Source organism: Spermophilus citellus, assembly GCF_964194105.1.
Source record: "Spermophilus citellus genome assembly, chromosome: 4".
Lineage (NCBI taxonomy): Eukaryota > Metazoa > Chordata > Mammalia > Rodentia > Sciuridae > Spermophilus > Spermophilus citellus.
The window spans coordinates 143900887-143914856 of NC_138185.1; the positions used below are offsets into that span (position 1 = coordinate 143900887).

The following is a 13970-nucleotide window of genomic DNA, read 5'->3' on the forward strand; positions in this document are numbered from 1 at the left end:
CGGGTGGAGAGGGGACCCCACATGGAAGCAGGACGGGTACAGGGGGCGGGGGCAATACCGGGAAAGGGGGCGGATAACGGGTCCGACGGCGGCTGCGGCGCCTGGCCAATGGAGAGGCTCGGCCTGGGATGCTGTGCTTGGCCGCCGGCATTTAAACGGGAGACAGCGAGATGCCCGACACTCGGTGCGCCCTTCGCGGACCAGACGATTCCGTGCACTTCGTTAGCGTCACCCTCAGTCCGGCTGCGCCGAGCCGAAGCGACTTGAGCTGTGGCCGCACCCGGCACCACGCAACGAGAGGTAGGGCCGAAAGACTCACTACACTGACAGGTGAGCGCAGAGACACCCTGTTGGGAGGGACGGAGGGAGGTGTGTGTGTGTGTGTGTGTGTGTGTGTGTGTGTGTGTGTGCGCGCGCGCGTGCAGGCATTAGCAAAGGATCCCCAAGTCCCTCTCGATTCAGGCAGCCCTCGGTGCACCCAGGTCCTGCGATTCTCTGGGGTGAACCCTGAAGAACCATCACGGGTCCTTCCCGTCGAGGTCGTAGATGCTATGACCTGGCTCAGTTGGGTCTGTTGGAAAACCTAGGGGGAAAGGGTGTCAAGAGTGGGCAGTCCCCTGCATCTCATTTCCCCCTCCTGCAGCCCCATGAACATGCTCCCAGTGCTCCTGGCAGCAGCCTCAGCTTGACTCGCACTACCTCGAAAGCGCGGAGTCTGGGCTGCTGGAGCTCGGGAGCCGCGGGATCTTGAGCGAGGGCGGCTGGAATTTGCCGCTAGACGGCCGACAGCGCTGCAAGTCGTATCGAGAGGGACTCCTGTAATTTAAGCACTGCGTTGCGGCTGCGGGCGTTTTAAGGGCCCTGTGGGACTCCAGAGAGTTACCATGCTACAAATCCTGGGATCCTAAGACTTAGTGATGTATTTGCTAGTTGGGGAGGTTAGATAACTCTGGCTAGAGAGCTCTGGGAAGAGCGGAGCCGCGGGGTTTAGCCACAAACCCGAGGGCCCAGTAACCCGAAGCTGGAGTGCAGTAGGCGGTCCTGGGGACCGGATCTTGCGAACCCTCAGAGCACACAGCACACACCATACAAACTAGCGTTCTGTCCGCGCACTCCTGAGCGCTGGGTTTTCAATTCGAGCCTCTCTAGGTTCCACGCGCGCCTTGACTTGCAGACGTGCGGGCGCAGGGAAGCGACGGTCGGTCAGATAGTTCCCTTTTCTGCCGGTGCCCCTTAATCTGTATCCCGGTGGCACCAGCCTCGCCTTGATACGTGCGCCTGGCTAGCGACAGAAGACGTTGGGACTCCTCTGTGGGAGGCTGGTCCGCTGCTGGAATTCGCTGGTAGCTCCTATTCTCACCCGCTGCCTGGCTCCTAGCTCTCGAGGAGGCAGCGAGGGGAATAAACAGGGCTGTCACCTCTCCGGTCATAATTATTTGTAGACTTCAGGTTTGGAATCTGAGGCACAACAGCTCTCGCTTGGCACTGTCTTCAGATCTCATTCCGCCTTGGGGGCGCCCCAGCTTGGAGTTTCCCGGTGCCAGGCTCTGGTGAGGGTCCCTACAGAGGATTATGAGAATGTGAACAGCCTCTGCTGTGAGCCCCTTCCCGCAAGCTCAGGACCACTCTCTGGTCTGACCCAGCTCCGTTTGCCCTTCCTTGACCGACACCAAATCTCAGCTCTTTTAGGCAGAATTATGGTCTCAAAGTTAGGGATGAAAAATCTGCTCTTAATCGGTCCGAGGGCAGAGAAGCGACCATCAGTGAGTAATTGGATCTCCTGCTGGAAACAGCAAATTCAAGCGGTGTGCGTGTCTGTTTATGTTCCCCAGAGATGGTGCCAGGACACAACTGATTTAAACGGTCTATTGTGTTGAGTGGGTCACCAGGGTTTTATGCTGTCCCAGAGACCCTAGAGTAGTGGCTTCCTTCTGGCTGTACACAAAAGTTAAATAAATAGCGTAGAAGAGGTTAAGATAACCCTGATCCCAGGGTGAGGAGTCTTCTTTCACCCCAGGGTTGCAGGGCTGCCCTCCCCCCCTCCTTTTTTTTCCCCTGAAGAGCGGGAGCTTGGAGGACTTGATGAAATAGATTTTTCTAAAAGCAAAGAGGGAAAGATACTAAGAGAACTAGATTCTCCTCACTCCCTCCCCCAGCCAAGTCTACAACTGTAAGTGATATAATTACTATCACTGGATAAAACGCACTGTTTCAATTCTTAGTATCAATTATTTAAGGATTCTTTAGAACTGTAGGGTGGTGTTCCCCACCTCAGTGTGTGTGTGTGTGTGTGTGTGTGTGTGTGTGTGTGTGTGTGTTTAACCTCCAGGTCATTGTAGGAATTAGAGTCTTTTGTAAACTTTGTTATTTCACAGGTTTCCTATTTTCTTAAAAGTTCATTTTGAGTGAAATGTTTTGGTAACCCACAATCTGTAGGAAATCCAGGTTTGCTAATGTAGTCTTTATGTGAGTGGTTATACAGGGAAGAATAGAAACCTGTTACATCCCCATGTCCCTCAATGAGAGCCTCATGCACCATCTTCTCAACTGAAGCCATCATGACTTCAGTTTTAATGGTCAAAGCGGTAAAAATGTGAAGAAATTTCATGTCATACTGCTCTCCCAGCAAATTCTTGTTGACAGCAAAGCTGTGGAGAATGTTCTAGAACCAAGAGTAAAAGATAAGACATAAACCTTTCCTATAAAGGAAGGGAGAGGTGGCAATTAGGGGAGGTGACTAACTGGAAGGCACAGATCAGTCAGGTGCTGCCAGCCATATCTTATATCTGTGGGGAATTGTCTTTTAACACATGCTTGTAGAAATGCAAAGTACAACAAGAATTCCTGGGACAAAGAAGTCTTTTTCTTCACATGTTAAAGATACAAAATAGATAGTTATTCGATTGACAGTATTCTATTTTATTGCATTAGAAAACAAACCCATGTGTCTCTTAAATACCTTGCTGGGTGTCAGTGGAACAGTAGTTAAAGACACGTTGGGGGGTGGGGCTAGGAAGAACTGAACTTAAATCCTAGCTCTCCTCTTATAAGCTTGTGACCTTGGCTAAATTCCTGGCTGTAAAGACAAAGACAATATTATCTACCTTGTATTTTGTTGTGCAAAATGATAATATTTAACACAATTTAGCATTACAATGCTTGGCATAGTAAAGGCTCAAAATAAAAGGTAACTCTTATTATTTGTGGAGGTGTTGGGTGAAATAGTAATATGATACCGCACCAAGATATATCACAGATGGTTCTGAATTTCTTCTTGAATCCCACTTACACAGTGACTAACACACATTTCTCTACAATACACAATCTGTAACTTGACTATCTCTTCAATAGTGCTTTTGAGTTAATACTTAATATTTATTCATTTCTGACTCATTTCCTGTTGACCTCAAGAATTGTATATAATCATTAGCCTCACTAAATAATAATAATCTTCCAATGAATTTTGAGCTCTTGAGATAGTTAACCACTAGGAGGTCTCCTTCCTGCCCTATGAAGTATTGGGAAGTGGCCTGATTTGCCCTAAATGGTCTTCAGAATAGGGAGGTTTGGTTAAGAGATGTGCAACAGGTAGGGAATGTGTTGGTATGCCAGCTGTCAACTCTTTTGATATCCTTGGTGCAAGTTTTCTTAAAAAAAAATCGACCCTATTATTAAGAAATTTCTCTAATTTCTAAAAGTTGATTGATTGCCTTTTGAAAAAATTAAAGGTAAAATTCAAAAAATAACCTGTATTCTTCCCAAATATTTAGTCCTGAAAAAGAGGAATAGATTTTCTTCTAAAATCTGGCCTACAAGTGGAACATTTGCATAATTCCATTATGTTTTATGCTAGAACAATAATTTGATGTATGCCTGTTGAATATATTTCTAAAAGTTAGTTCAACAGGAGGAATTAAGCAGAAGTTCAGGCACAGATATCTGGCTTTCCCTGTAATTTTCACTCAGAACTCCATTTAACTGAGTATGAACAGGTCACTTGGCTAAAATGAGTTCAGTGTGAAGAGTGCTGAAAGGAACTGGCCCAGACTTTCCCAAAGACAACAGTATTGGAAACAGATCACACATATTATTTTTATTTCCGAGTCTCCAGAAGTAGAGGAAGGTTTTGTACTTTGAGTCTTTGCCAGGACTGAAATAATCATCATGACCTATCGAGGAGTGAGATGGTTACTATGGTTTGTCTTTTTGATGGCATGTACTCTTAATCACTTAACATGCTTTAAGAGTATGTCTTCTGAGATGTGAAATGGATTGGAGAGGAAGACAGTAGGGTGGGATGGAATGAGCCTTGCTACTACAGAATAGTTGCAGAGAAAGCTTATTATGCAAATATGATAACACTACTTGGAGAAGCAGAAATCCACTAAGGGATTGTTAAGATGGACTTTGGAAAGAATAATAATACTACCTGCAAAGGAGAATCAAGGGATTTGTTGGATTTGTTATGATGCACGCTGGGTTTATGAGCTTTAATTTAATGATGGGAATAGGTGACTTTATAAATGGAAATTACCATAAATTGTTTGCAGCTAATTGTTGGACATGGAGAATAATTCATAGAAACCTAAATACAGATCAGCATTTGGACTGCTTTTTGATTATGAGGCAATTGCCAGGTGTTCTGTGGAAGAAAATTGTCTTCAAGGAATTTACATCTTGATTTCCTATACATTTGTGATATTTACAAGAGTGAAACACTCCTATTCCTTCACTGAATGATCAAGACTGTTTTGGGGGTGGAGAGGGCATGGATGATTGACCACAATGGCTGACACAGCTCTGGTTCCAGTACTAATTCCAGTTCTCAATCCCTCAATCTTGTTCATATAGAATATCCACAGTGCTTCACAGTACAGCTGTTCTCTAAGAAGCTGAGGTCTCTGTTGATTGACCTTCTTGAAGTTAGTTTTTATTTTTCTTTGAGTAACTATAAAGTTTAATAGCTCAAAAGCCTCACAACAAACACTGAAGATATTTAAAGAACAGACTTTTTAGAAATGAAAAATATTTCATTTTCCACACCTAATAAATCTTATTGTGAGGAGAGTTTACTTTTCTTAAAAACAAACAAAAAAACCCACCTGTCACTATAGACCCCTTTGGCTTACAGGGTATGTATGCATGCTTCCATAAGAACAATGTTTGTCTAAATTGAAGCTGAAAACCAGTCTACTAATTTTAAATTCATTGCTTTGTTATCAGTTTCTACTACAGTATATTCAGTAGCTTCAATTAGGAAAGAAAATCCACATTATTCCACATGTTACCAGTAAAAAGTTGGGAACATTTGAGTTTTCCTGGAAAAAGAAAGTCAAGTAGTAGGAAGCTCTTTAGGCTAGGAGAAGTTTCCCATACCAAGGGTCACAAACCAAAAACATTGCAGTTGGCTTTTCTACACTGGCACTAGTGAAGACATTTTAAAATGCAAAGGACAGAAACTGTATCAACCATAAAAATCATTTATTTAATAAATTTTAATGAGAAATTCCTCTGTGCCAAGCACTGATGATGAGCAAGCCCTCATCAACTCTCAGGGTGGATATTGTTCAATAACTTAAGTGAAAATGTCAGGAAGGAAAGGTTGAGTATAAAAAGTATCCTAAGTTGGTTCAGAGAAATAAAATTACATTTTGTGGATAGATGTTTGTGGAAGGGGTGATACCTATCATATGCAATCAACATACATTGCAGTCAATCTCAGAATGGCCTCTACGATGGTGGGCTTGCGGTGGGGTGGGGGTGGGGTGGTGCCGTCCTGGTTGGGAGGACTGAATTGGACTATAGGTCATTTTTAGTAGGTTTAGAATAAGATTGTGGGCATAGATCTTATGATTCCTCCTTTGAAATGCTCAGTGAATGAGTTTTATTTTAGATCTTGGCCCTGAATTGAGTAAACAGCAGAAACTTGTGAAAGCTTCTCAAATTCGTGATATATTTGCCCAGGAGACTGAATGGTCATGGCTCGTGTTCTCCTAGTCTCTGGAGAAAATCAGTACTGTTTTATAACTGAACTTTTCTTATAAGTGATTTTTTTAAAAAAGACAAAACAAAGAAATTAATTTTTTGTTGTTGTTGGGGGCAAAACCAACTCTGTTTAAAGAACAGGGATGTTGTAACATAAACTGACAAAAGCCAGGGAACCTACAGTTGGAACAGGAGCTAAATGTCACATTATCAGCTCCAAACTTGAACTTTCCCAAAAGTATTAAGATAATGTTGGAAAGATGATGACATTTAAGGATGTTTTAAATGTAATATTTAATTATCTTAGTTTGACATTAGCCTTTGGGCTGAATAGTCTTTACTTACCAGAGGCTGTCCATTAGAGAATGTAGATGCTACCCTGCTTTTGTCTTTGAAAGAAAATTACTCAAGATAATCATACCAACTTGTCAGGTTTCATGGGGGAAAATTTTAAGGTTACTATTACATGGCACTTAGGGGTCATCATGTGCTAAGCTAGTGTTTGGAAGAGCAAAGAAATAAGTACTTCCTAGCTGTGTTCTTCAGCTCAGGAAACCACAGGAGTGGGCCAGAGGAGACCTCAGAAATCAGATCAGATGTTGTGATGACATGGGGAGGGACCCTGTGAATTTGAAACTGCATTCTAAAAAAGAAAATATGTCCTTTGTCCATGTATGCATGGTATGTCAAAATACATTCTACTGTCTGTCATGTATAACTAAAAAGAGCAAATTAAAAAAAAGAAAGAAAGAAAGAAAAGAAAATACATCCCCATTTAAACAATCCCTTTATACCCCATGACCCCAAGTGCTACAGGCCTCCTACAGACTGAGGACTCAGAATCAGGACAGATTGAGGACTCAGAATCTACATTTAAACAAGATCCCCCTTGAGGGTTGGACTGTCCAGCCCAGGATAGTCTGATGCTTCTCTCTTGTACTCTCTAGCTCTTCTCCTTCCCCTTTTCTCTCCTTCTGCTCTACCTCTCTGAAACAATCTAAGAGTCTTTCTTTCCCTGATATACTTTGTTCATTCCATTCTTTTTTCTCTCTTGGATAAAAGCCAGTTATTTTTAATTTTCCCTCTGCCTTATATATTTATGTCATCATTCATATGCCCTTTCTGACCTATATCTAGCTCTAGACCCACCCACATAATTCATTGTCATTAATTTACTCAACACGCCTGTGGTGTTTATTAATGCAAATTTTTACACATATCTGTTCTATCATGCCCATTTTTAAAAAAATCATGTTTCCTTGTGTTTGTTTGTTTGTTTGTTTTTAGACACAGGGGTCTCACTGTGTTGCTTAGGCTGGTCTTGAACTCCTTGGGCTCAAGCAATCCTCCTGCCTCAGCCTTCTGAGCATCGGGCTTACAGGTCATTTTTCTACCTTTTAAACTTTATGCACACACACAGACACATAGGAGAGTGACATTTTACCACTTAAAAAGTAGAGAAGTATATCCTATGATGTAAAAAGTGATAAGAGGAATATCTGGACCCAGTTTCAAGATGAGAATAAGTGAGGGGTGGAGGGATCTTTAGAGTTATGTGATCTGCCTGATGTAGTCATTTGTTTTATCCACAAAATACTGCTATCTGTATGTGTTTATCTAGTTCTCAAATTACTATTATTTTAAAATCAATTTTGACCTGAATGAACTCTTTGGGAGAGGTGTTTGTATCTCCGCTCACATAGAGTCATGTATCAAGAAAGTGAGTTTATGAGGCTGGGGTTGTAGCTCAGTGGTAGAGTGCTTGTCTAGCATGTGTGTGGCACTGGGTTGAACTCCTGGCACCACATAAAAGAATTAATAAATAAGCAAATAAAATAAAGGTATTGTGTCCATCTACAACTAAAAAATTTTAAAAAATTAAAGAACAAAAAGAAAGTGAGTTTACAAAGGTCAGACAGCAAGTGGCTGTCCCAAGACTACAACCAGAAACTGGGCTTGCATCTTCACCCAGTGTGCTTCCTGTTAAATTGTCCTTTCTCCTGTCACATGCTTTCTGGCCTTCCCATGCATCTCTGTTTTCCAATGCCTGGTAAGAGTGAAAAGCTTCATGGCATCAAATACAAGAATAAATACAGTTAAGTGACCGTAATACAAAGTCAATGTAATTGGGTGTGAGAAATCAGCAAGGAAATCTTATGTTCCTCCACACAAGGGTCCCGGCTGAGTTTAAATATTGGCTTGTTTATTGTGGAGCCAGGATGGTTACTTTCAGAGCTTGAGATAGTGGGAAGCCAACGGAGTATTTTACATACAGTGTTTGACAAGCGCCACATAAAATGTCAGGTGCTATCATTGATTTTTTCTTTAACTCACTCTTCCATTTGTCCTCTCTTCCCTCTCTGCTTCCCTTTAGTATGAGCCGCACCGCCTACACTGTGGGAGCTTTGCTTCTCCTGTTGGGGACCCTGATGCCGGCTGCAGAAGGAAAAAAGAAAGGGTCCCAAGGTGCCATTCCCCCGCCAGACAAGGCTCAGCACAATGACTCCGAGCAGACTCAGTCGCCCCAGCAGCCTGGCTCCAGGAACCGGGGGCGGGGCCAGGGGCGGGGCACTGCCATGCCAGGGGAGGAGGTGCTGGAGTCCAGCCAAGAGGCCCTCCACGTGACCGAGCGCAAATACCTAAAGCGAGACTGGTGCAAAACCCAGCCGCTTAAGCAAACCATCCACGAGGAGGGCTGCAACAGCCGCACTATCATCAATCGCTTCTGCTATGGCCAGTGCAACTCCTTCTACATCCCCAGGCACATCCGGAAGGAGGAAGGCTCCTTTCAGTCCTGCTCCTTCTGCAAGCCCAAGAAATTCACCACCATGATGGTCACACTCAACTGCCCCGAACTACAGCCACCCACCAAGAAGAAGAGGGTCACACGTGTGAAGCAGTGTCGTTGCATATCCATCGATTTGGATTAAGTCACACTCAGCCTGTCCTAGGGATGCAGCCCCAGGCAGGCCCAGAGCCACACCTAAGCAACCTGATTCTTACTTGGCTTAAATCTAGAGGCCAGAAGAAAAAGCGGCTGCCTCCCAACCAGAGCCTGCTTGTCCGTAGTTTGTGTGCATGAGTCTGCCTGGGTGTCTGTGGGTGTTTTCAGACATCAAAGGAAACAGTCTCTGATAGAGTTCACTTCCTACTATTATCTGCTTTAAACAGGGATGGTCAAAATGCCCACACCACCCCTGGCATCCACAGAGGCAGGGCTGTGGTCTGGATCTGCCTTTGTCTTCCATGTGCCCCCTGGGGACCAGGATCTCCCTTCAGAATGAATGTTAATGGAAGAGGATACTCTGAGGGCAAGAGACTTATTTGTGTGTTGTGTTAGACTCAGAGACATTATTTTCAGCTTTCTTCCTCCCTTCTTTCTCTCTTCCACACTCCTTCCTTTCTTAGGTTCTCAGAGTCTATTTCACTCGTCCCATGTCTGCCAAGGCTTCTAAATTAATTTGATTGACCATGGATGTAAACGTTTTTTTCATATTGTGAAGACCCACCAGATTCTGGGGAGGCTGGTGTGATTGATGACAGTCAGGACAGGGCAGCGACCAAGAGAGCATTGAGGGTGAGGACAGGTCAAGGCCAGCAGAATTCAGCAGGGAGATGTGCAGAGAACTGGAAGGCCTAGTCCAAACACAGCGAGGCCCATGCTTCAGTAAAAGGGTTTCCTAGTATTTAAAAGAACCCAAGTGAACAGAGGAGAAATAAGATTGCCAAAATATCATTGACTTTGGCTGTCACTGGGATCTACCAAAACTAGCTGTAACCCAACACCAAACTTAAATATCGACCACCCCTGTTTTCAGAACCAAGTAATCAAGCTAAACCCAAATAGCCCCGGCTGTTTTGCCCCACAGGTGGACAATTGATGTAGTTTAGAACCTTCCGTGCAGGAATAGAAAAAAGCCCAAAACTTCCTAGGTTGAGGTCCTAATATTTTTTTCTTGGTTATAATCACCTTTTCCTCAAATCATTGTTCCTACAAAATGCTCCCGAAAGCCACAACCCTGTATTAGAAACATTCCGCATCTGCTGAGTATACTTGACAGGAAAGGTCAGTCTAAGGTGAGAGTTTAGGGCCTGCTCCATTTTAGCTATAAACCTATTTGGGGTGGTTTTGTATTGCCTCTTGTTAGAAGACTGAACTAGAGAGAAGAGAGAGTAAGGAAATAAGCGGGATTGCCTCTGGCATGGTAATAGTTAGCTTTTAACACCTGGAGGAGAGGTGAGGGGTCTGACCTCCCCTTCTTCATATGTTCTCTGAAGGTCTGCAAGGACCCTTGGAGCTGTCCATCTGCTACCAGTGGGATCTGTGGGACATAGCAACCACTCTGTACCTACTGGAGGTGCTTTCCATTGAGGAAACTTGGGGCTGCTTGCAAAATGCCTATATAGACTTTTTCTAATGACCAAAGTGTAGGGTATGAGAACCTTACTGCACTTTGAATTCGGCTAAGCTATTCTCTTCAAGCCTGAAGTTCTATATATAAATGCCCCGTATTTTTTTTTTTTTTTTTTTTTTTTTTTGCCTTTATCTTCTCAGCTTCTCTAGCCAAGTCAAGTGTCATTTGGAAAACAAACATCAGAGATTTGGGATTCAGTTGCCCATCAAGATTCCAGCATTCAAAGAGCCATTGCAGTTAAAGAAGCTGTTTTTATGTTGCTTTTGTTGTGGGTTAGTGCTCTCCCATCTACCAACAGGAGCCATGCCTTTAGACAGAAGGCATGAACACCCAAAATGTTGGGTCTAATTTTAAATATTTATAAATCACTACTGATGATTCTACATTAGGCAAATTCATGCAAACACATAGTCTATGCATTTCATATACACTGTATTCTCCTGCCCTAAATCTTTGTATCATCCACATCCTCCAACAATAAAGCACAGCATGGATTTAATTAAGCACACAAATGCAAAGGCAGAATTTTGAGGGTGGGGGAAAGGAAAAGAAAGGGGAAGAAGCTTTAAATGTAAAACCACACCAGAGAGGAAAAATGACATTCAGAACCAGCAAACATTGAATTTCTCTTGTTGTTTTAATTCTGCCACAAGCATGCAATTTTGTTAAAAAGAGATGACTTAAGTTGGCAGCAGCAATCTTCTTTTAGGAGCTTGTACCACAGTCTTGCATGTAAGTCAGATTTGGCGCAAGTAAAGAGAATTTCCTCAAAATTAACTTCACCAGAATAATCAGCAGCATAAATACCCTAGAAGCACAGCACTAGCCAAAGAGGAAAACGTCTGCTTTTCTTACTGTGCCTGTATTAAGATGAGCACAAGTATGGTGTGGCTTCCAACATTTATTGAAAATGCCATATCTGTTACTTATTTTATTGGAGTCACCAATGATGTAATGATATATATTTTTGCATTATTGTAGTAGGATTTTTCTATGGCAAGATAGTTGTGATCTTGATCTTACCTATCAAAAAAAAAAATGCCAAACACCAAAGATGAATTTTATGATGTACACTTTGTGCTTGGCATTTGAAGAGTAAATACACATCTTGTAAGTCTGTAAGTTGTTTTTTGTTACTGTCATTCTTCAAAGTTAAAACTTGTATGAAAAAAATCTGGAGGAAAGGATAATTTCCACTGTGTGGAATGTGAATAGTTAAACAAAAAGTTATGGTTATTTAATGTAATTATTACTTCAGATCCTTTGGTCATTGTGATTTCAAGCTTGCTTTCTTTTTCTCCTTTATATGACTTCCTCTGAGTTAGGAGAAGAAGCTGGCACATTGTATGTTGATAGAGACTTGTCAGGGCAGAGAAAAATACCATCTTACACGTATTAAGATGTGTTACATAGTCAAGACTTGAGCTCTTATTTTTTTAAATTGAATGGTCCTTAAAGGTTAACGTTTCTGAAGCAATATTAGGAAGGACTTTCAGTGTGATTTTGGGAGACTTAAGATGAGTGTGTACAAACATATAGTGGATAATGATGAGTAGTTCAGAGAGTCCTTTTAAAGAGGAAATTTAAAGTGAAAAGTTAGGGACAAAACATTTCTAAGTGACCAGTTGATGCTCAAGAATGAAAGGGTGAAAGTAGTTCTGTTGATTTGTTATTACTCAAGATATTTAATATCACCTACATTATATATTGAGTCTGCTTTAATCATTGAAAAACAACAAAGAATTGTCTAGACTGTGATGGAACTACCTTGCTGTATATGAGGGTGAGAGGGGATTTGATAGTGTCATAAAAGCTATTTTGGCTTAAAGTTTTACGAATCTGTAACTAGAATTTAATTTTATCCCCAATAATGTTCTATATGATGTTTGCCAAAGAGCAACCAATAAATTAAATCTCTACTTTTTTTGTGTGTTCATGCTTTAACTGGCAGAGTTCCTAGGGCAGAGGTGGGGCAGAGATTTACTTATCATGGGAATGGATGTAGAAATGAGACACTGAGGTCTCTAGTGACCTTTTGGGGGCATTTACTCTTTCTCCTAGACTTTTCAGATCCCATTTGATTTCCTCAGACCATGCAGTTAGAGGCAAGGGAGAGTGGGTCTGTAGTCCAAACTACCAGCTTCCTGCCCAGAGCATAGCTAGGAAGCTGAGCTAGTGAGGGTGATGATGCAGCTTCATTGGAGTGGTGGAAGGGTTGCCTCACATGTATGATTACAGCTTTATTTCAGGGTGTTCTAGGAAAAAACAGCAGAAAGATCTTAGGATCCATAGGAGGATCTTTCTAATGATACGAGTGATTCAGTAAGACCATGAACTGCCTTTAAGATGATAAACTTCCTATGCTTGAAAATATTTTAAAGTATGCTATATATCATTTCAAAGTGAGTTATTGCCTGGGTATACAACTGAACTACTAGATTTCTGAGATCTCTTCCCACTTGGACATACAACATTATTCAGTATTAGTGCTCTGAAAATAACAAAAATCCCAGCAACTCTGTATGAAGTGCTTACCTATCACACTGTGCTGAGAGTTTAATTTGAATTGTTTCTCAATTCTCAGGATAGGTCAATGAAGTGGTTACCATTATTATCATTGTGAAGAAGCAGTGAATTCATATGATCTTACTGAAGCACCGCGGCCCTTAAACAGTATGCAAAATTGGAAGAATTTCAAATTTTATTGGTTTGTTCTTTTAAGAACCCAAACCGAACTTTAAAAACAGATTTTATTGTTGATCATTCACGTCTAATGAGTAAGGCCATTCTGGGATTATAGTTGGCATCATCAGGACCCCAAACTTGGAAGCAAGTAACAAGGGGACAGTCATCTCAGAAAAGCCACACCAGGAGGTAACATCTAAATAAGGCTTAAAATATAAGTGGAACTTGACAGAGAAGGGCATCCCAGGCTTAAAAATGGGAAAGCAAGCAAGCTTTTCAAGAATGTCAGCTCTTTTAGCAATCTGAAGAGGATTTATTCAACAAAAAGGTGAAATATCTGTAAGAACAATATGCATTATGATCTTATAACTTACCCTGTTGGTGTCACCCCTCTCCAGCTCCACAGTGGATTTAAAAACCAACAGCCTACAAATACAATGAAAACTAGCATTCTGGCAGTCACTAGTGGGACCAGGATGGGTTGGAGTTCTTTCAAAGCCTCCTTCCCAAAGAATTGTCACTATTTGACCTGTTTGGCAGCCCTGGGCCTCAGTTGTAAGGATATCTTTATTTGATCTGTCAAAAAGTTTCCCAGTGTGAAAAACTTGTTGAAACAATTAGAGGCAATAAATTATCTTTGGGTGCCTGAAGCAGTGGATAAAGAGTTGGGGAAGGCAATAGCTAAGCAAAAAGTATAATGGGAGAATCCTGGGAATGAAATTTCTGTAGGGACTTTGTAAAGCTCCAACATGTTACCAGGAATCTATGGTTCTAGGCCTGCATAGGACTGTGCAAATGCTTTTTTTCCAGGCTGACCTTGAGACTAATATCAGTAACAGGAAATCTACTTTCACCATTTCTATTCAACATTGTATAGAAGGTTCT

At 42.0% G+C, this 13970-nt stretch overlaps 1 protein-coding gene across 1 annotated transcript; it reads left to right on the top strand.

The window, feature by feature from the left end:
- The first annotated feature begins 194 nt into the window (after positions 1–194).
- On the top strand, positions 195–10518 carry GREM1 (gremlin 1, DAN family BMP antagonist). The gene is made up of 2 exons (XM_081293283.1): positions 195–330; positions 8360–10518. The coding sequence occupies exon 2, from the start codon at positions 8361–8363 to the stop codon at positions 8913–8915; it is 555 nt and encodes a 184-aa protein (XP_081149409.1). The 5' UTR covers positions 195–330; position 8360; the 3' UTR covers positions 8916–10518.
- Positions 10519–13970: the final 3452 nt, after the last annotated feature.